At 40.0% G+C, this 22972-nt stretch overlaps 1 protein-coding gene across 9 annotated transcripts in view; it reads left to right on the forward strand.

The window, feature by feature from the left end:
- ANKS1B (ankyrin repeat and sterile alpha motif domain containing 1B) overlaps nt 1-22972 on the forward strand; it is a 756551-nt gene that overhangs the window by 700566 nt on the left and 33013 nt on the right. For 4 of the 9 annotated variants that reach the window (XM_030548473.1, XM_030548471.1, XM_030548474.1 and 1 more), the window contains 3 exons: nt 654-728; nt 6913-7041; nt 9862-9933. In XM_030548473.1, the coding sequence (XP_030404333.1) occupies nt 654-728; nt 6913-7041; nt 9862-9933 (276 nt within the window). The remainder of the gene's footprint in view (nt 1-653; nt 729-6912; nt 7042-9861; nt 9934-22972) is intronic. The other 5 variants (XM_030548479.1, XM_030548475.1, XM_030548478.1 and 2 more) reach the window with 2 other exon arrangements.

The raw sequence follows: 22972 nt of genomic DNA on the forward strand, positions 1-22972 counted from the left end.
ACAGTATGAGACCAATGCTGGCCATTTGATTAACTTCAGAGGGATGCAGTAGAGGGCAGTATTTGGCCCTATATGTTTGAATGAAAGGGAATTACTATTGAAGGGAGATGATGGGTGATCACTTCACTTTACTGTCTTGCACTTTCCTCTGTTAATAGCTACAGTGCACATGGAATTTTAAAGTTATTTCACTATTACTATTTTTTCCTGATTTCACCCCCACCCAAAAAAATTTCTTTGAACCCTCCCACCCCAATGTGACTCAAAAACCAAAACACAACTGGCCTTTGGACTGGTAAAAAAACAAACTGAAAGCAACCCATTTTGCCTCCTCTCTATACTTTTCCCATTTCTTTCTTTCTTTATTTGTTTATGTATTTTCTATTTTCAGAGCTGGGTTTCACCAGCATTTCTGATTAAATTATTTTTATTGTATGCACAGTGTGAAATCTCTTCTGAAGTCTTAAATAAACTATGTTTTTTAAGTAAGCCCGAAAAATGTTTTGTCAGCAAATAAATGAAATCTGACTCTAAGTGCTGCCATTTTTAAACTGTTGCAATCATTTTCTTTTCATACTTATTATTCCTGCTTTTTGATGGTTGTGGTGCATTAATATTTTACAAGATGAGATGTAGTTTTCTGTTTATATTAGCAGTCCTCTGTCTGTGAGATATGGACCAACCAGAATGCAGGATTTCCTTTCTCATCGATGCATCAGGTTCATAATGTAAGATACTGTAATAAATGGCTACATTGTCACTGTATGGAAGTGTAATGTGTTGCCATGGTGTCGTTAGTACTTATATATGGGTGTCATGTTGAAATTGCAAAATAATTTGTACTGTCTGCTGATGCATGGGATTATGTATGTGTACATTCATTTATCATGGTGTGTGATTAGTTTTATGTTGATTGTGTGATGGGGGTGAAGGAATTTTTAGTTCTAGAGTTAAGTTAAAACTTACCTAATGGGAGATTTGATGTCTGTTCCAGCACTTTTTGTTTGCTTGTCTTTTTAAAAGCAAGAATGTGTAAATTGCTTAGTTTGTGCACTCTGTTTTGTGCACCCTGTTTTGTGCATCCTAATAAGTAGGATTTACATTCCTCATACCTAACTGATGAACTTTGAGATGATGCCATCTTTGCTGTGGCAGTAAGCCATTTCTTGTGAATTATATGTGACCTTGATAATGCCCCAAATTTGTGTAATTTATGTGCAAAACTGTGCTATTCAAGTGATAGGAAAATGTTATCTGTAACATGCTATACAGAACTCTCTCTATCAATAGTTTACGTTTTCCCCATATATATGATACTTTTAAAAGGCCCATGAAGGTCCCATACACATGACATGACTGCCATCTTGAATTACCTTTGTGATAGGATTCAGAGTAGCAGCTGTGTTAGTCTGTATCCGCAAAAAGAACAGAAGTGCTTGTGGCACCTTAGAGACTAACAAATTTATTTCAGCATAAGCTTTTGTGGGCTACAGCCCACTTCTTCGGATGCATAGAATGGAACGCACAGACAGGAGATATTTATACATACAGAGAACATGAAAAGGTGAAAGTATGCATTTGATTGGACTCTTCCAGTTGGTATGCATACTTTCACCTTTTCATGTTCTCTGTATGTATAAACATCTCCTGTCTTTGTGTTCCATTCTATGCATCCGAAGAAGTGAGCTGTAGCCCACAAAAGCTTATGCTGAAATAAATTTGTTAATCTCTAAGGTGCCATAAGTACTCCTGTTCTTTGTGATAGGGGGATATCTCAGCTACCATTCTTTAGAAAGTTTCAGAGTTTCTTCAGGGATACCAGGAAACTTTTTGAATCATTTAAAAATTTACCTTTGTTTCAAAAAACAAAGATTTGAAAGGTTCTGAAGTGGCCATAGGAAATCTATCTTCTGACAGTGGATATTAAAAAAACTGAACTAGATTTTGGCTGGTCCCACAGAACACTTAAAATTCCTCCAGGGACAAAAAATTTAAGATTTCAGCTAAACACACTGTATTGTGCGTGCTCCTGTTTATAATTCTGGTAACTAATACACAGTGCTGGAACTAAGGCACCTGGCTTTACAGTGGACAGTTACAACAAATAGTCCCAGTTAAAAAACAAAATTCAACCCCCTCTAAAACAGGCCTACTCAAGCTGTTCTGTGTCAAGTTTTGTACCTTCCATGTTTTAGAAAGAGATTATGAATGGTTTAGAGAGTTTATAAAAAATTGTTTGGGGATTACTTCTGACATCTCTGTCTCTGCAGTCAGATTCCTTAGTTAACTTGAGTCAAACTGCAGGAGGGAAAAATTAAAACTAGCTTATGTGCAGCAATTCTAAAAATGTCCTAATAGTTTTAATCTACTTTTTCAGTGTCACTTAATTAATATCCAATAAATCAATCCTTTCTAGGGCTAGAATAAAGAATGGTGTGTTCCACTGAGAAGCTGGAAGTCTCCCCATTCCCAGTGGGTATAAAGTACTGTAGGAACATGAGATACCTGACTTGAAAGCTTTGACATTTATGGCTAGAAAATCCATCACTGATGAAGGATTGAATCTTGCCCCACTGAACCTTGGCTTGGGGTAATTTAGTGAGAGAAAATCCATATTTGTAGGGAGGAAGAGAAGGAAATATTTCTCTCTCGGGGTAGTTTAGGGAAAACAGACAAACAACAAAGTGGCTGTTGGAAGTTGTTGGGGGGAGGGTATGGAATGTTAAAATAAGGCCCAAGGAGACAGACTAGTGGGCATGGGATGCTACCACAAGCTTGTGATAAATTGCTCTGGTATGTGACAAACTAAAAACATGCAATGAATACATTTATCACGTCTCCAATTCATCACAACTATATCACCTCCACATATATGGTGTGTTGTAATATGAAATATTTAGTTTGGTTATCTATGGGTCTTACAAATAAGAGTACTGAAATCAAAAGATTTATAGGAACATTATGTGCTAGTAAAACCGAAATTAAATATGGTAGGTCTAGTGTTTTAGCTTACAAATGGAGATCATTGTATTATTTTTATAGAGGCTGAGAATGCATTAGGTACTTGTGAATCGGCCTGAATCCCAACATATGGACCATGAGTTAGTATCCAAACTCACCCCTCAGGTTTTGCATTATTCGTAACTCAAACATTTAAGCCTAAGCTTCCTCCTCAAGCCATACAGTTTCCCTTTAGGATCTCCTCTTGCCCAAAGACCTGCTTACACTCCTTTATATCCTGGATGGAATTAACTAGACTCCCCTGCCAACATGACTCAGCTATAATTGTGTTAAATTTCAGTTCGGAAGTTTAGTGACTCAACAGAAAAGCCCTTTATTACTACATAGGGTCTTGGAGTCTGCCCTGTTACCCAACCGAATAAACAGAAAGGCATGGTCCCTGTCCTGAAGAGTTTACAATCTAACTTTAGACACGATGGGACAAGTGAAGGTGAAAAGCAGTAGGGAAACGATGGAGTAAGTTTAGACAAAGGCGGCTGCTCTGTTTATACGGGCACGCATATTTCTTCCAGTCTAAGTATTTTCAAATAGTAACTGTTATTATTGACTTAGGAGCAATAGTGGGTATTGGTAATAGTGTTGTCTAAAATTATAAGGAGCTTGGTAGGAGGCAATCAAAAAGAAATGAGATGAAAACATAGCTTCATCTGAATATTAAAGAATGCATGATATAGTTGCAAAAGAGCATTACAGGACTCTGTGGGTAACATGCCTTCTGTTTTCATCAGTCAAAAATAATCCACACTTACAATGTTTAATTTTGGGCCACATTTCTTAGTAGTTGCTAACTCTACAAGAAGATGCTGATTGGAATACACAAAAGGTCTTCAACTCTGTCAGTAACAGCGGGTTTCTGTAGCTCTCTCAGCTGTGTTATGTATTTAGATCCACCATTCTAGTCCCAAGCACTTTTAGGGTAATTTTATCAATTATTTTTTATCTAAATTTGAAAGGGAATAGGGTCTTTTATTTTGATGGTTGTACTTATTAATAGAGTGATTAATACAGAGGAATGGTATCTGCACAGTCCCTCTGCAAGTGTGTCATACTTGATCTTTATTGTTTCAGCTGAAGATTATTTCTCATTTCCTCAAGATTGTAGCTTCTTAGCTCCTTTATATATTAGATGTGTCTGTTAGCAATATTCACTGTTTCTCCTGCCACTGCTCTCCATTTACAGACTGAAATATTGGTTCCTGAACAGCTTTTAAAGGTTTATTTTAATACTTCTTTTAATATCTTTTGTGCAAAAACAGTCCAGAGTGTAAATTCATTTACTCATTTTACTCCTCATTTAATCTCCTACTGCTATCTGTCCTCTGTGTATGGGAGTAAATCCTCTTAGGGTCAGTGCAGCATGGGGGTCTAGAGACATGACCCAGTGTCATCTCTACTATAGGACTCTTGTTCCTACCTTATTAAGATCCTTTGAATAGCCAGGGTTCAAGGAGCAAGGATCAAAGGCTTTACCTTTATGGCTTCTTTACTCCCTCCATCCTTTTATCAGGCCTGGTCCATGGCAATGTCCTCTTGCTAAATGCATGAGGCATGCCCCCCTGCTGAACAGTGTCCTCATATAAATTGTCCAGTGGATCTTTAGCTCATTAAAAGCCACTATTGGGGCGGGGGAGTCTTAAGACATGAGGATTTCAAGTGTTCTAACATCTAGGGGCCCTTGAACAATTGACTATTAGGGACGACATAAACTCTCCTGAAGGATTCAATCCTGCTCTCCTTGTAGCTGGTAGTAAATCCCCCATTGAATTCAGAGAGAAGAAAATCAGGCTCCAAATCACTGTCCTTTCTTTTTAATCATATTGAATCAGCATTTCTGTAAAAGATCATGAATGTTCTCTGAACATGTTGCAATATGCCATAACTGGAACAGTAGCAACACTGCTTTCCTTCCAAAATGTGAATGTTGCAGCTATTCAGTCTATACCACTAACTTCTGCAGAGGGACATTCCATATATCTGACTAAATACTTATAAGGTCCCTATTTTTGGAGTACCTAAGCACCATTAAATAGGCAGATTGTGAATTACTGTACTGTACCATCTGTGGATGGGAGCAATAATCTTAGCGTTAAGTGGCTTCTACTTGTTTTATTATGTGTACACTTGCTTTAAGTTGTCACATTGGCAGGGTAATATTGATGTTTCCAGATATACCTCTTGCTTTTCATTGCGAAGTTGTGCAAGTTTCTGTCCTTTCATTACTGTGTGACACATGAAAATGGATGTACCGTCCTTGTTTTGTTTACTCTGTCCTGGTTTAATTGATAAGGTGGCAGTTTGCTAGACTTTTAAATTGCTCTTTGATTAGAATATTTCCATATGTTTTACATCAATTATTAAGTGTTTCCATAACCTTTTAAAAAAGGAATCCTGACCCAATTCCATTTTTCTATTAATAGTTTAAATTACATGTTAATGAACTGCAAACAATTTGTTGCCAATTCCAACCCAAACTGAAAAAGGTATTACAAAGATGGTAAATATCTTTGTAGATGTAATGGTAGAGAAAATGGTAGAACAAATCAAAGTAGAAAATAATCACATAGGAGAGGAAAATGGTGAGACAGAGATCTGTAGCAGAAAACGAGAGAATTTCTGAAGGTCGATTGTAGCCCTAGAATTATACATGATGGGGAACATCCATGTCTGAATCATCAGGTTTGTGATGGCCTTTTGGACTGGACCTCTACAACCTTTTCGTCTGGGAGCAAACAATGACCATGATGAAATAATTTAGGAGAAAACTACAATCTCACTGATTATCCTGGAGTGGCTTGGGGACAAATATCTGGCCCTGAGAAAAATGTCAGAAGAGGGGAACAGAAAGATACAGAAAGGTAGTCATTAATACAAATGTTAAGCATGAATGTGAAAAGGAAATAGTGTTAAATATACAGGCAGACATCAATAAAAGGTGATCAAAGTAAATGTATAGGTAGAGAGATTAAAGAGGAAAGAATAATATAGACTATAATGATTTAAAAAATGAGTAAAAAAAAAACCCATATCTCCTAGCTTAGGAGACTAAAATTTGGGGATAATAAGGAGAAACTAAAAATGATATAAAAGAGTAAGAATTATTCACAGCAAAGAGCACTGATACACACAAAACATTTACAGTAAATTAAGCAACTGGGCTTTCAAATGTCTGCTTATAATTATTTTTTGTTAACCTGAAAAATAATCATATTATGAATTTGCCTCATTCCATAGTGAATTGTTGATGACTGTTGGTGGCAACAAATTGTCCTTGATTAGCTGGTGGTGGCTCACTGTCCTGGCACAAAATTTTACTCTTCAGAATCATTTTTTGCTTTCTAATATGTGAAATTGTCCCTAATTACAACAGCATATTTAGCTTTTTAGCCTTATGTTTGTAGAAATAAGCAGTATTTAAATCATATCAAGGTCTGAATTATTTGGATTGTTTGGAAAAATATATATATTATATTATCAATTAATGACATAAATTGGGGTAAAAGGAAATTTATTAGCTGTGTAGAAAAGTCTGCAAAACACAAAGAAGAATTTTTTTCTATGAATGGGAGGGATTTTTCTGTATCATGACTTTTCAAGAGCTCTCATTTTCATACGTATCTTTCAAACTTAATCATGTTTTTGAAAGAATTCAAGTGTTTAATTATTTTATTCAAAAAGTAAACAAATTAAACTGAACTGTACAGAAGGTGACTCTTGGATTGTAAACTAAACCATGAAAAGTATTATACAAGTTGTTTTCATATATTATATTATTTACATAACATAGGATAGTAAGTATACAATAAATGTAAATTAGATACAGCAATAGAGAGCTTACTTTATCGCAGATTTGCCTGCAACCTATGTTACTTTTAGAATAAATATGATTTTCAGACAGGAGACTGGGGAGAACCTTCAATTACTTTACGACCGCCTAACGAAGCGACAGCATCAACTCCAGTACAGTACTGGCAACATCACCCAGAGAAACTCATCTTCCAGTCATGTGATTATAAAGCATTTGTAAGTATTGGTAAAATCAGTGCTTTGGTTTCTCATAGATTGCATATATATGTGTTTCTGATCATGTTAAATGCTGACGGTGTTGAGTTTTTTTAATTTATAATATTTTCCAGTAACAGGAGGTCATTCTGTATTTTTAATGAACCAAGGTATTTCCTCTGAAACAATTCCATAGTTAATAAATAAGAAGCAAACATCAGAAATATTTGTTGGTTTGGTTCTCTGATGTATTACAGCCCATGCATCCATAGCAACTGAGAAATGATGCCATCAGAAAAAGGCTCAAGGGCTATCCAAGTGACAATGAAAGCAAATGGCACACTTTCTGTGACCATGCCACGTTCCCCAATCTTATAACACATGCTTTTATACACACAGCACAGAAGTTCAAATGTTCAAATAGGAATGTATCTATTACAAAGATGTTACAAACGCAGGTAAAATTTCAAGGGCTCATCGCCCCGTATCCTACATGTATCGGACAAAAAATCGAAATCCATTTCACTTTTCAGCTTTTTTTCATATTTTTCCTTACAAAGTTTACTAACTGATAGCTATTTGTGTTTAATGAAACCTTTCCTCTCAAAGCTCATCTTCCTTGCTCTTTGATCTAGCAATCAAGTTGATCAGATGTAACCATTGCCCATTATTTCCGTGGCACTAGATGAAAATATGCATAAACCAAGGATCCTGAGTTCTTTGTCGCTGCAGGATCAGTCAGAAGATAGGATAGTAAAACACATAGGGCACCAACATTCTTTTATGCACATGCTCTCATTTGGGGTGGAGCAAAGGTGCAATGCCTCAGCTGTAGCTCCAGGAGGCTCTGTGACAAAAGCTTCAGGGAGCCCAAGCTGCTGTCACTCTCTAAGAGGATGCAGCATTCCTTCTCCTTCACACCTTGGCCACCTGTGCTTTGTCCTCTGCCTTCTTTTGGGCGGGAGCTGTTCATCCCCTTTGCTGTGAGCACAGGCAGTAGAAGGAAGTTGGATTTTCATCCGTATGGCTCTCCTGCAGGCAGCATCTGGCCACCTCTGCTCTTCAGCTGGTGTGAGGAGTCTTCTCAGTAGCTGTTAGCCACACAGAGTTGCTAGTGGGGAGAGCTGAGCCTGCTGCTGCATGTCTAATAGCACTTTGGGGGCTGGGACTGGCTTTCCCTTCTTTCCCTTGCCCTCCTTTTGCCACGGGCTCAAAATTGACATTTTTTCCATTCCTGTCTGCCCATGTGAAAGTTTTAGAGGAAATGTCAAGTGGCTGTGCCTGTGCCTTGCTGTCAGAGCAGCACAAGAGCCATGTTGTGCTGTGCCCCTGCACAGGAGCAAAGGAGGAGCGGCAGCTCCTGTGTGCCTTCTCCCTGGGCCTGTACAGACAGGGAGGCCCAATCTTGCCCAGACTGTAGATAAACAATGGGTCGGTCTACACTAAAATGCTGCAGCAGAACAGCTGCACCAATGCAGCTGCAGCGCTTCAGTAAAGACTCTACTACACAGATGGGAAAGCATCTCCTGCCAACACAGTTAATCCACCTGTGTGAGAAGCGATAGCTATGTCGACTGGAGAAGCCCCCCATTGACATAGCTCTGTCTACACAGGGGGTTGGCTCAGGATAACCACGTTGCTCAGGGGTGTGGATTTTTTCAATATTGATGTAAGTTTATGATCTTGAGCTGGCCTATAACAGCAAAGGGAGCACAGAAAGAAATTAGCTGAGGGCTGGTCTACATTGAACATTTACATTGGGGTGTGAGAAATCCATGCCCCTGAGAGACATAGCTATACCAGCCTAACCCCCAGTATAGCCAATGCTAGATCGATGGCAGAATTCCTCCGTCAACCTAACTACTGCCTCTCGGAAAGGTGACAACACAACTGTACCAGTTTCAGTGTAAGCAAACCCTAAGACTATATGCTTTAGTTTAAATGTTCTTAGATCAAAAGTTGTTTCAATATGAATGTTTTTCGCTAAGGGCCCAATCTTGCTTCCACTGAAGTCAATAACAAAACCCCCATTCACATCACTGGAGCAGAATCAGGCCCTAGCTGGGACTTGATCCATGACTTAGATAGAATCACAGATGTTTGCTTAAATGCTTCAATTTCAATTTATTTTATAACCTACCATACTTAAATGAATAAAACTAGGCTACCCTATATTTATGCAGTTGCATTGGGCTTACTTACCTTTCTATCTTAGCTGTAATGCAGCAGGTAATGGTCCTCAGTACTGTACTGTGCTCCACTGCTATCTATCCTGAAATGTGTGGACATTTTTGCCTTTTTCTGGACAGTATATCTGTGGCACACAGGTGTGAACTAAAGTCTTTAAAGAGACTCTCTCACTGTAGGCCTAGAAACAGTATATTTTAACTATCTGTGCATATCTATTGGCTCACATCAGCTTCACATAGCTTAGCTTTACTGTCTTCTACAACCCTATAATTATATACAGTGATGTGATTTTTGCAGATGGCTGCTTTAAAAGAAGCGGTAAATGCTTCATTTTGCAATCAGATGCAATTTTTTAAGATGGCACTCTGTAGTGCTTTCTGTTTAATTTGAGGGACTACATGCTGGTGCCACTTAAAAGTTCTCCCTCTAAATTCATTTGTTAGTAAATGTTCCTGTTTCATACAGAATATGTAGTAACAACCTCCATTTGAAATTACAGTATATCAAAACTATATAGTAAAAAAATCCAAATCATGTAATATTTATGCTACCTGCTACTATTCTGGTTTCCTCAGCTTTTTAGCAGTCTTTTGTAGATTTATCTTTGCTCTGGATTTTAACTACAGAAAATTGAATGTATTCTTATTTTAGTATTTAGGTTCTATGCTGGTAAAAGAGCTTAGAGGCACAGAATCAACACAGGATGCCTGTGCAAAGATGAGGGTAAGTCAATACATGTATATTGTCATGTCTAATAATTGAAATAGTAGATACTGTTGAGTGAATTAAAGTTACCACTTTATAATGTCACATTATCCATCTGTTTTCCACCATCCTTGATATTACTTTGGTATTCAACAGAAAGTCCATTCTGCCCTTGATCTTGATTTTAAGTAATAGATGTTTTATGTAAATTTCAATTATCATACTAAGGCTAAAAGATTTGTATTTGCTATTAATTCTTTGAAAATATTTCACAATACTTTTCATACATTTAAGCGTGCACGTTAGTGAGAATAAACCTTTTTTATTTCATTGATGTTATGGCTTGTGCACAGTAATATAAATATAATTTACTAAATGGAAATATATATACTAGTGAATAATTTATTAACATGTTACGAAGTCATTATTTCATAATATAAAGCACAGTCCTGCAATCACTTGAACATTTGAGTAACTTTACTTTCATTAACAGTCCTATTCTGTTAATGAAACTACTCACGTATTTACATGTTTGCAAGCTCAGGCCCATGGAGATAAATTCCTTTCTACCCTTTTAAAGAGGAAAAAAAGTGGCAGATATTTGCAAACTATGAAGAGCAAGTTTTTGTATTGACCTTGTGCCTCATTCTAGCTGCTTAAAGAAATTATTAGGAAGCCTGATTTAGATCCGACAGGCATAATACTATGAGAAACTCAAAATGTAGACAGCTAGCTATACAGTATCTATCCAATTGTAACATAGTTTATTATGTGCACATTACAATCAACTGTGTTCTCATACACATGGTAGTCTGAAGTGGTTAAGAAAAATGAAGAATATAATTATAGTGTAATCTATTGCAGATGAAAAACTACGTGCATGGATGAGTATAATCCATTCATTGGTTTATGGATGTAAGAGGCATCATGCATGATGCCTCTTCAGTGCCAGATTTAGCATTTCTATCTGCTGTGGAGCTAGAAAATGTGTAAAACTCATTCAGTCAGACAACCATTTCCTTATTGGTTACATATCTACAGTACACAGGCTTTCACACAAGTTAGTCTAGCTAAGGGCTGACAGTAATTTATGCTTTAGAAATGCCTGAAGATCTGTGTTTTTTCAGCTGGCTGCATACTAATAATCCTTACTCGCATTGGAAACTCTGCCTCTTGGTGGAAACTCATTGTTTTTTGAAGTGATTGTGGGGTCTAAAGAAAGGGAGCGTGTACTATCTATAATTTAGGTTTTAAGCCCCTCAAACTCAGTATTAACTTTGTTTTTCAGAAATAGGCATGTACAGATCTGAGGGCAGAGTTTGGCACCTCAGTAATATATGACATCCTCAATAAATATATTATATTTGACAAGTCAGAAAAACATCAAAATCATTATAGATATGCTATGGTCAATTTATAAGTGTTTAAAATGTGCCATCACATTGATTCAGATTTAAATTACATTCCTTGAAGATGAATCTTATGAAAATCAGTTGAATAGGAATTTTAGATTTTCCCTGACAGTAACATAGTTTTATGGTAAGGTATATCGAACATGATACAATTAAGTACTATTCTGTTGCTTTTCAAAATTAAAATCTTTTCAAAACATTTTGTTTAGACAAAATTCTGCTGATGGTCTTATTTTTCATTGCAAGGAATATTTGCATGAAAATAGAATCTTCCCTGTTTAGGATTTCACCTACTCCTGCTTCTTACTCTTTGGGCTTTCTCCTATTCCTATCAAAGTCAATGACAAAAAAAATCATTGATCTAAAAATCTTTTAATGAAGGAAATGGTATCTGGCATTCAGAAATTTCTCCTTCTGTGTGTAGCAAGGTGGTTCCCAAACTGTGGGTCAGTCCCCACAGGGGGCGGGGAGGGAGCCCAACCCAGCCCCATTCCACCCCCAGTCACAGCCCCGGCTCCACAGCTGGCTACAGCCCTAGCTGCCAGCCCCAACTATGGCATGGCCACGGCTCCAGACCAGCCCCGACCCCTCCTCTCCTCTAAGTTCTTCAAAATCGATTCCTTGAGGACCTGCTCCATGATTTTTCCAGGGACTGAGGTGAGGCTGACTGGCCTGTAGTTCCCCGGATCCTCCTCCTTCCTTTTTTTAAAGATGAGCACTACATCAGCCTTTTTCTAGTCATCCAGGACCTCCCCCAATCACGATGAGTTTTCAAAGATAATGGCCATTGGTCCTGCAGTCACATCCGCCAACTCCTTTAGCACCCTTGGATGCAGTGCATCCAGCCCCATGGACTTGTGCTCATCTAGCTTTTCTAAATAGTCCTGAACCACTTCTTTCTCCACAGATGGCTGGTCACCTCCTCCCCATACTATGCTGCACAGTGCAGTGGTCTGGAAGCTGATCTTGTTTGTGAAGACAGAGACAAAAAAAGCATTGAGTATATTAGCTTTTTCCACATCCTCTGTCACTGGGTTGCCTCCCCCATTCAGTAAGGGGCCCACACTTTTCTTGACCTTCTTCTTGTTGCTAACATACCTGTAGAAACCCTTTTTGTTACTCTTAACATCCCTTGCTAGCTGCAACTCCAAGTATGATTTGGCCTTCCTGATTTCACTCCTGCATGCTGAGCAATATTTTTATACTCCTCCCTGGTCATTTGTCCAATTTTCCACTTCTTGTAAGCTTCTTTTTTGTGTTTAAAATCAGCAAGGCTTTCACTGTTAAGCCAAGCTGGTCGCCTGCCATATTTACTATTCTTTTTACACATTGGGATGGTTTGTTCCTGCAACCTCAATAAGGATTCTTTAAAATACAGCCAGCTCTCCTGGACTTCTTTCCCCCTCATGTTATTCTCCCAGTGGAGCCTGCCCATCAGTTCCCTGAGGGAGTCAAAGTCTGCTTTTCTGAAGTATTCTGCTGCTTTCTTTTCTTCCTTATGTCAGGATCCTGAACTTGACCATCTCATGGTCATTACCTCCCAGGTTCCCATTCACTATTGCTTCCCCTACTAATTCTTCCCTGTTTGTGAACAGCAGGTCAAGAAGAGGTCTGCCCCTAATTGGTTCCTCCAGCACTTGCACCAGGAAATTCTCCTACACTTTCCAAAAACTTCCTGGATTGTCTGTGCATCGCTGTATTGCTCTCCCAGCAAATACTGGGATGACTGAAGTCCCCCATGAGAACCAGAGCCTGTGATCTAGTAACTTCTGTTAGATGTCTAAAGAAAGCCTCGTCCACCTCATCCCCTGGTCTGGTGGTCTATACAGACTCCCACCACAACATCATCCTTGTTGCTCACACTTCTAAGCTTAGTCCAGAGACTTTCAGGTTTTTCTGCAGTTTCATACTGGAGCTCTGAGCAGTCATACTGCTCTCTTACATACACTGCAATTCCTCTGCCCTGCCTGTCTTTCCTGAACAGCCTGTAACATACTTAAGTTTATGCTATAAATGAACTGTTAGTCTCTATTTGGAGTCTGGTAGGTCTTGCTTTTGGAAAAGGACCTGTGAAAATTAGGTGCCTGGAATTTTCCTTAGTGTGGCTTGTGATGCTTACCTTTGGCCTTATTCTGTTATAAGCAATTTTAATGTTCCCTGGATGAATGTTACCTTCCCATCAGTAGATGCACAAGTTTGAAAAAACCCATCAGGAAGAAAAGTGTCTTAGTCTTCCTTAACCCTTTATGGAATCAGGAAAATTAGGAATGGACATAACCTCCTTAGTATGAGATCTGATTTATCCCTTGTCCATGCTGGATTATTCCCTACAGTACACTTTCTAGTTGTTCGTGTTTCTAGTTCTGAACCTGGGAGTTGCAAGCACCAGATCCAAGGGAGTGGCAACCACTCTGTCTTGTGTATGTTATAATATGGGGTTGCAGTATAGAAAAGATCAGAACCACTGTTTTAATAGGGACCTCTTTTTTGGTCACCCATTGTACTTTTCAGGTTTTACATCCTAGTAAGTCAGGTGATTAATTTTTTGGGAAAAAAATGCTTCCGAGGCTTCTGAAAGTGATTTCAACATGGCGCTCCCACTCTAATTTTGGATTGTTTGCTTCTGGGATCTTATCACTGCTCTTGCATTCATCCAGAATTATGGACATTTAGGAAGAACTGCACCCATGAGATGGATTACTTTTTTTCTCCCATCCACATAATTTGATTGGACTGGATTTATTTTTTATGTCTGCATGTTCAATTTCAGATGACTTCTCATACAACATCTCTCCCTCTTTCTGCAGACCACAGCACACTCTCCTTATCTTCTTTCCACATGTTCTATAAGGTGACCTTTGGTATTTTGAGATTAAATTTTTCTGTCCTGGCCCAAGATGCTTTTATTAATTATATTGAGAGATACATCCAAGAATTTAAGGACTTTCATCCCTCTCAGCATGAACCAGGAAATAATAAAAGTTGTTCTTTTAGATTTATTGCCTTTGCTTCAAATCTCTGTAGGAACAGGAAGACACAATAGAATGCATTTGCCTTTGAAAAAGAAGTCTTCTATCTGGAGCTGGGCAGCAGGGGCGGCTCTAGATATTTTGCCACCCCAAGCAGGGCGGCATGCCGCGGGGGGTGCTCTGCCAGTCACCGGGAGGGCAGCAGGCAGCTCCGGTGGACCTCCCGCAGGTGTGCCTGCGGAGGGTCTGCTGGTCCCGTGGCTTTGGTGGACCTCCCGCAGTCACGCCTGCGAGAGGTCCACCGGAGCCGCGGGACCAGCAGACCCTCTGCAGGCACATGTGCAGGAGGTCCACCAGAGCTGTGGGACCAGCAGACCCTCTGCAGGCACGCCTGCGGGAGGTCCACCAAATCCACGGGACCAGCAGACCCTCCACAGGCACACCTGCGGGAGGTCCACCGGAGCTGCGGGACCAGCAGACCCTCCGCAGGCACACCTGCGGGAGGTCCACCAGAGTCGCAGGACCAGCAGACCTTCTGCAGGCACGCCTGCGGGAGGTCCAGCGGAGCCTCTTGCCGCCCTCCTGGCAACCGGCAGAGCACCCCCGCCCCCCGGCAGCATGCCGCCCCAAGCACACACTTGGCCACCCCAAGCACGCCTGGAGCCACCCCTGCTGGGCAGAGTCATGTTTCTACTCTAGGCTCACACTGGTGTCCACATATCTGAATCCCTAGAATATTGACTGTGCCAAGAGAGCACTATGTTATATTTACTACCTATTTCTGTGAGCACATAAGTAAGGGTGTTACACTACCAGTAATTAAAACCCCCTAAACTTGCACAGTCAAATCATTCAGATTCTAAACAATCAGATCTATAGGAGCATTTGAGAGTTTATATGAGAGGATATATTCTTTGGATTCCAGGACCTCTCTAGACAATAGGAAGACTTTTCTAGATGTGGGAATATGAGGAATCAAGGTTCTAGGGTCCCGATTCAGCAAAGTGTTTGCTTAAATGCTTTGCTGAATTGGAATTTAAATACTGGAGTTGGAAATGTTACACAGCTCAGTCCTTCCATCTTCAGTGATAAGGATAACCAGAAGGTGGCCTTTCTCGGCTGATGTACCTTATATGAAATGGAGAAATAGAATAGACAGGGGCAGCCTGTCAAGGCCCAAATCTTTTCCTCCTCACCATGTAAAGAGGAGAATTTGGATGGAAATTGTGGCCTCTTGGGCTCAGTCATTCCTTTCCCCCCAAACAAAAGTGAAATAAAGAGATCATTTCCTCTCCCCTACATGTGCCATCCATTGGAGCTGGCAGGGCATGCAAAGGGAGGGGAGGAGAATGCTGCATGCTAAAAAGTCTTAGCAAAGTATTTCCTAAGTACCCCTGCCACTCTCTCCTCCTCCCCACTCCCACATGGGATTTAAGTAATGTCATTGCCTAAAATCTGAGTTCTGTAATTTCATTTGCTGCAGCATGAAACTCACATATTAGAGCTGTGTTTGCATCTCAGAGGGGTAAGATAAACAAAATTGATTAAAAAAATCATACTTGACAACTTGAGGCAAAAGGGCAGCATTTGTCAAATGCCTATAAAAAGTATTTAGCTCCGGGTGATTAAACTGCCTTGTGAAAACTATGATCTTAACCGGAGGCTGAATGTGTTTTGTTCAGGCTCAAACAAAAACTATGAATATGAAGAATGCGCGGAAAAATTGTTCGCAGCACAAGTCAATGTTCGTCAAGCACAATGAATAATACCTATCATTATCACATCAGATGGCAGATTTGTACGTAGTTTCTCAGGTATTAACTAGAGAGTTTTTGTATTCTTTATTTTTAAAAAAACTTTATGAATCAGAAATAAATGGTGACTTTAGCTTACTCACATTTTTAGAGGGGTTTGATATGGCTTTTATTGCTGAAGATGAGCCAGAATCTCTAGAAAAACTTGTAAGGTAGGAGGAAACTTTGACAGCTGTACATTTGTTGAGCACTGGGAAAATTCTGGGTGATGCTTTTCAGAATTTTGCAAGATCTACAACGATTAGCCAACCCGAGTCTTGGGAATATTTAAGGAAGCTGACAATAATCGACTTTTCTTGATATATCTGAATAAAGTAGTAATGTCATTAATACCAAAACAAGGTAGAGACAGCGATGTGCAAAGTACTATCCAATATAATTCATTAATGTTGTGTTTAAAGTATTGCAAGAGTGCTTACGGGCTTAATGGAGGATTTTGGCACCAGGATTAGGACATAATTTTTGAAGTGGTTTATAAAAGAATGAATTCTGAATACCAACTAATGCGGTCTCTTGTAGCTAATGTGACATATGAAAGATTCACACGACACTGCCATCATGATGCTCAATATGGAGAAGGCATTTGACAGGGTAGAGAGGAATTTTTTGCTAATCTCAAAAATCATAATTTTTGATTAATAGTATGCATTTATTTTAGCTAAATCCAACAGCTTCTATTCTGTGTACTAATGTTGATCTCGATCGTCAAATTGGATCCACATGGGCTCAAGGAATCTGCCTGTGAGTCTAACTGCAAGACTGGGGCATAGTTTCTCACCATGTGAGATATCTATAGATATAAGCCAAGGATGCTTCCAGTATCATCTTTTGTTTGTTATACCTTTGGACCTTTTTGCCATGGCCATTAGAACAAATACCTTATCCAAAGAGATTACATTAGTATTATATCCAATGAGAATATAGGTGATTTTGTAAAAACTCATTGAACCAGAGAAGCTGGCTAATTTGATAGAATGTATGAAGTACTTTCAAAATTGCCTGGCTACAACACTAATTGAACAAAAAGTGAATGTTTGTTACTATTTTCTCTCTTATGCAAATAACATTGTCCAAGTGGACCACTCAGAAAGTCAGTAAGGATATGTAATCCCCAGAATAATTGTAAATAAGGCACTTGTGGGTAAGATAAGGGATAGTGTGATTCCTGTAGTGAAACACTGAGCTTTGGGGGGAAGGGAGCGGGGTGGAACAAATTGCCGCTAATAATGTAGAGTCACGTTCAGACTTTTTCAGAAAATGGAATTGACTCTACAGTTTAATTGCATATTTAGTAATCTCCACCTATATCTTCAGATAGCTATTGAAAGCAAATACAGGCCATAATTAGCAGATTTGTTTGGGAAAATGGAAAGCCTGGATTAAACATTACGATTTTACAAACTCATAAACTTGTACTCCCAATTTATGTATTTATTATGTTGCTAATGGCTTGGTATAATTGAGTAATCTCTTTAAATAGTATATGCAACATTCAGTTTTATTAGTTATAGAGGAAAAATCTGAAAATTAACATGATTTTATATTAGCCAGTATATTTTATTAAGTTTTTAACAAATGATAAAATATAATAAAATTCCTAGTCTTTTTATTAGGGCTGTCGATTAATCACATTTAACTCACATGACTAACTCAAAAATATCCAAAACCATGATTTAAAAAATTAAGTGATTAATTACACTGTTAAACGATAGAATACCAATTGAAATTTATTTAATTTTTTTTGTTTTTCTCCATTCTCAAATATATCGATTACAATTACAACACAAAATATAATGTGTACAGTGCTCGCATTATATTATTTTTTATTACAAATATTTGCACTGTAAAAATGATAAGCAAAAGAAATAGTATTTTTCAATTCACCTCATACAAGTACTGTAGTGCAAACTTTTTATCATGAAAGTGCAACTTAAAAATGTAGGGGGTTTTTGTTACATAAGTGCACTCAAAAACAAAACAATGTAAAACTTTAGAGCCTACATGTCCACTCAGTCCTTCTTGTTCAGCCAATTGCTAAGACAAACAAGTTTGTTTACATATACAGGACATAACACTGCCCACTTCTTAATTACAATGTCACCGGCAACCTCAACACCAGAGCTAGCACATGTGCCCTGACATAGAAGCATGATGCAAAGAGAAAAAGCCACACAGTGCATAAATATAGTTTCAACCACCACACAAGACCATCCCACAAGGAGGTTGTAAAAACATCACGCCATGGATTAAGCCTCCAAATCTTCCACAGAATTGGGAACAGCACAGAGTGGAGGATTCCCAGTACAAACGTCGACAAGTGCTGACAAGCTTTCTGGTATTCTAAGCTCAACAAATCCAGCTAGGATTGTTCTCCCCATCAACGAGGACATACTTCAGCTGGGTAAGGAACTCTGGCAACCCCAGCCAGTCTTTGTCTCACATCCAAAACAGGTGGAAAAAAGAAATATCAGATGATCTCAAAAGGCTTTGAACATTTTTATACCCACCCAAATCCAGGGTCCTTGGTAGTATACACAGTCTAAGAGAAATCCAGGTTCTCAGAGGGCACACCTTAGGACAAAACAAAGGCAGCAGATTTGATAGCAGTGTTGAGAGCCACATCGGAGCTGATCCAGAGCCTCCCACTACTATCACAAGCCACCTAACCTCTTTCCACCATGTTTGATCCACTACTACATGAGACAAATGGGTGTTCATTTCCACACCATCTCCTTGTCCCTCTTCAGGGACCCATCTCACTGTTACAAAAAGAAGTGTTTGTTGCTCCTTCTAGGAATCATAGAAGAGGGACTTAAGCAGTACAGGGGAGAAGGCTTTTACTTCTGATATTTCCTTATGCTAAAGTGTGGGGAGGGACTTTGTGCTATCCTAGACCCAAGGAGAATGAGCAAATACATGCACTGCATCAGATTCAGAATGGGAATGCTTGCCTCTTTATAGCATCTCTGCAGACTCAAAACTGTCTTGTGACTCTTGAGTTACATGACACGTACTTCCATAAAACTATCTTCTGGGCCCACAGGAAGTTTCTGAGATTCAAAGTTGGACCAAATCACTAGCAGTACAAGATACTGCCATTTGGACCCTCTATGGCACTGACAATCTTCACAAAATGCCAAGTGGTGGTAGCAGAATTCCTGAGGAGACAGAGCATCCATGTCTACCCATATATAGACGACTGTAAAGGAAGAAAGCAGGAAGTGGCAGTGAGCCTAGAATATGCTACCTCTCTGTTCACCCAGCTAGGTCATTGACTGAAATATGAAAAATCACCTCTTACTCATTACAGATGGAGCTGATAGGCACTATGATCGACTTCAGAGTGAGAGAATACCTGCCAAAGACAGGTTTCTGTCACTGCAATCACTGCTCATTAAGATAAAAATCAAACCCCACTACATGGTACAAACTTGCCTTGAAGTGTTAGGCCATATGTCAGAGTGTACATGTTTGACACTGCTTGCTGAACTTCACCTGCAGGGTGATGTCACCTGGACCACCCACAAATGAATGTGACCTAGTCCCCAGAAGACATAGGACTTCACATAAATATCCTGGAACTCAGAGCTGTCAGACTAATCAGTATAATGTTCCTACCTGTCCTCCAAAATTTCATAATGTAGGTCGTGATGGGCAACATCTCCATGATGCCCTACATAAACAACCAAGCCGATACCCATTCATCACCCCTCTTCCGGGAAGCTATCAAACCCTGGACATGGTGTCACCAACATGGGAGAACCCTGTTGGCTCTTCACCTCTCAGAAGTCATCAATGACCTGGCAGACTTAATGAGCAAACAATTGTGACCAATCATGAGTGATCCCTGGAGAGGTCCATCAAAGCCAATATTCCACTGGGGGAGAAGGGTCCCATGATAAACCTGGTCAGTATCAAAGACAATGCCAAGTGCCAGAATTTTTGTTCCAGAGGGGCATGAACCTGGGATTGTTGCCAGATGCCATTCTTCTGCAATGGAATCCAGGCCTCCATTTGCCTTTCCACCAACTTCTCTGATCCCCAGGTAACTTCCAAAATCAAAAGAAACAAATCCACAGTAATTCTCATCATTCTCCTTACTGGCCAATGGCTGACTGACTTAAAGATGCCCATTCACCCTTTGATTTAGTTCCAAAACTGCCTGATTCTCATATCACAGCACCACAGTCAGATGGTCCAGCCAGACTCAAAGTCTCTTTACCTGATAGCCTGGATGTTGGCTGGTTAAGTATCATGGACAGGGAGTGCTATGGGCAAGTCTCAGAGATCCTGATACAGACAAGGAAAACATTCACCAGAGGGACTTATTTGTCAAAATGGAAGAGGTTCTTGATATGCAGGGTCAGCATGGCTTGGACCCTCTGCATGCTTCAATAGCAAAGCGCCTAGACTGTTTGCAGCAGTTGAAACAGTCTGGCCTTTCATTCAGCTCCACTAAGGTTGAACTAATAGCAATATCAGTTTGCCCTCCACCTGTGCAGTCATGTTCCATCTTTCACCCAGAGCTATCAGAATTCATCGAGGGCTTGTTACATACTTACCCACTGGTCAAAAAGAACCTGTTCGTACCTAGTACCTCAGCATCATCCTCTCAAGGCTTTCAGGATGCTCTTTACTTTGTCTCACTCTGAAGACAGTCCTTATGGCTCACTCTCTTATTAGGACGTTTCACAGGACAAGGTGGTGCTGAAACCTCATCAAAGGCGTGTTCCTACCTCATGGTGGTGTCAGAATTCCATCTGAATCAACCAATCAATCTGTGTGCCTTCTTCCTGCTGCAAGGAAGCAATATACAGTAACCCACTGACATTCATCAAACGCTGTGCCCTGGACTAGAGGGCCAAGGCAGATGCCAAGTTCAGGAGAGCGGTACTACAATCTCTGTTTGACTAATGCAGCTGATACTACTCTTCTTACCATCCAGAGAGAGTACTGCTTGCCAGTCACCTATCATGGGATTTACACAGCTATCCTCAAAAAAGAAAGAATCAGTATTTACTAAAGAATGGTTCTTTGAGATGTTGTCAGTCTGGATCCTATAATCTGCCCTTCATCCCCACTTTCAGAATCCTCAGTGAACACAGGTTTCAAATTGCAAGAGAACTAAGAGAGGGTCATGGCCACTCCACCCTTTATGCCTTCCTGTTGGAACATGAGGCTGCACAGGGCCTATGCATAGCCCTGACAAATGCTGGTATTCAAAAGAATCAAATCTTGTGCACATGAGGCACATGGGCACCTACAGTGAACTCCACACTGGCAAAATGATCTCAAAGAACCACAGTTACTGTAGAGTAAATAATATTCATTCTTTTTGTTATTGTTGCTTTTCTTTAGAAATAATCTATCCCCTGTTACCTCTCAACCTTCATAGAATCATAGAAGATCAGGGTTGGAAAGGACCTCAGGAGGTCATCTGGTCCAACCCCCTGCTCAAAGCAGGATCAGTCCCCAACCTTGACATGCAGATCAGCTAGTTATGCAGGTGTTACATAGAATTATTTCTTCAGGGAGGATTTAAATGCAGATAGTGGCCTTGCAGACCAGATCTGAGTGGGGGTGTTCTATCCATAGGGGGCGGTATGGAAAAAGGCCAAAGGACTAATGAAGTGGACTAATGACATGATGGAGGCTCGCCGACCTCATCAAGAGAGCTTTAAACTAGGAAGTTGGGGGAGATGGTTGGGAGATGTTCGGGAGATCTCCACGCCGGAATGTAACCTGGAAAGGAAAGTAAACAAAGTGAGAGGGGATACCCTTGTGGTCCCAAGATTTGATCCAAGGAGGAATAGTGGAGAAACCAGAGTAGCGGGTGATGCTGGTGGTAAAAGGTCTCTGCACGACGGGGGAAAGAATGTCACTGATGCAAAACGCCAAAAATTAAAAGGCCTGTACACTAATGCGAGGAGTCTAGGTAACAAGATGGAGGAACTGGGGTTACTAGTGCAGGAAGTGAAACCGGATATTATAGGGATAACTGAAACCTGGTGGAATAGTACTCATGACTGGAGCACGGGTATTGAAGGCTATGTGCTGTTTAGGAAAGATAGAAAGAAAGGCAAAGGTGGTGGAGTAGCCTTGTACATCAATGATGACATTAACTGTAGCGAAATAAGAAGCGATGGAATGGATAAGACGGAGTCTGTCTGGGCGAAAATCACACTGGGTAAAAAAGCAACTAGAGCTTCCCCTGAGATAGTGCTTGGCGTGTGCTACAGACCGCCGGGATCTGATTGGGATATGGATAGAGACCTCTTTAATGTCTTTAATGAAGTAAACACAAAGGGGAAATGTGTGATTATGGGGGACTTCAACTTTCCAGATATAGACTGGAGGACGAGTACTTGCAAGAATAATAGGGGTCAGATTTTTCTGGATGTGATAGCGGATGGATTTCTTCATCAAGTAGTTGAAGTACCTACGAGAGGAGATGCCATTTTAGATTTGGTGTTGGTGAGCAGTGAGGACCTCGTAGAAGAAATGGTGGTAGGGGACAACCTTGGTTCGAGTGATCATGAGCTGATTCAGTTCAAACTAGATGGAAGGATAAACAAATGTAGATCTGGGATTAGGGTTTTTGACTTCTCGAGGGCTAATTTTAAAGAGTTAAGGAAATTAGTTAGGGAAGTGGATTGGACGGAGGAATTAGTGGATTTGAATGCGGAGGAGGCCTGGAATTACTTTAAGTCGCAGCTGCGGAGACTGTCGGAAGCCTGCATCCCGAGAAAGGGGAAAAAAACCATGGGCAGGAGTCGTAGGCCAAACTGGATGAGCAAACAACTCAGAGAGGGGATTAGACAAAAGCAGACAGCTTACAGGGAGTGGAAGAAAGGCAGGATCA

Source organism: Gopherus evgoodei, chromosome 1 (assembly GCF_007399415.2).
Source record: "Gopherus evgoodei ecotype Sinaloan lineage chromosome 1, rGopEvg1_v1.p, whole genome shotgun sequence".
NCBI classification, from domain to species: Eukaryota; Metazoa; Chordata; order Testudines; family Testudinidae; genus Gopherus; species Gopherus evgoodei.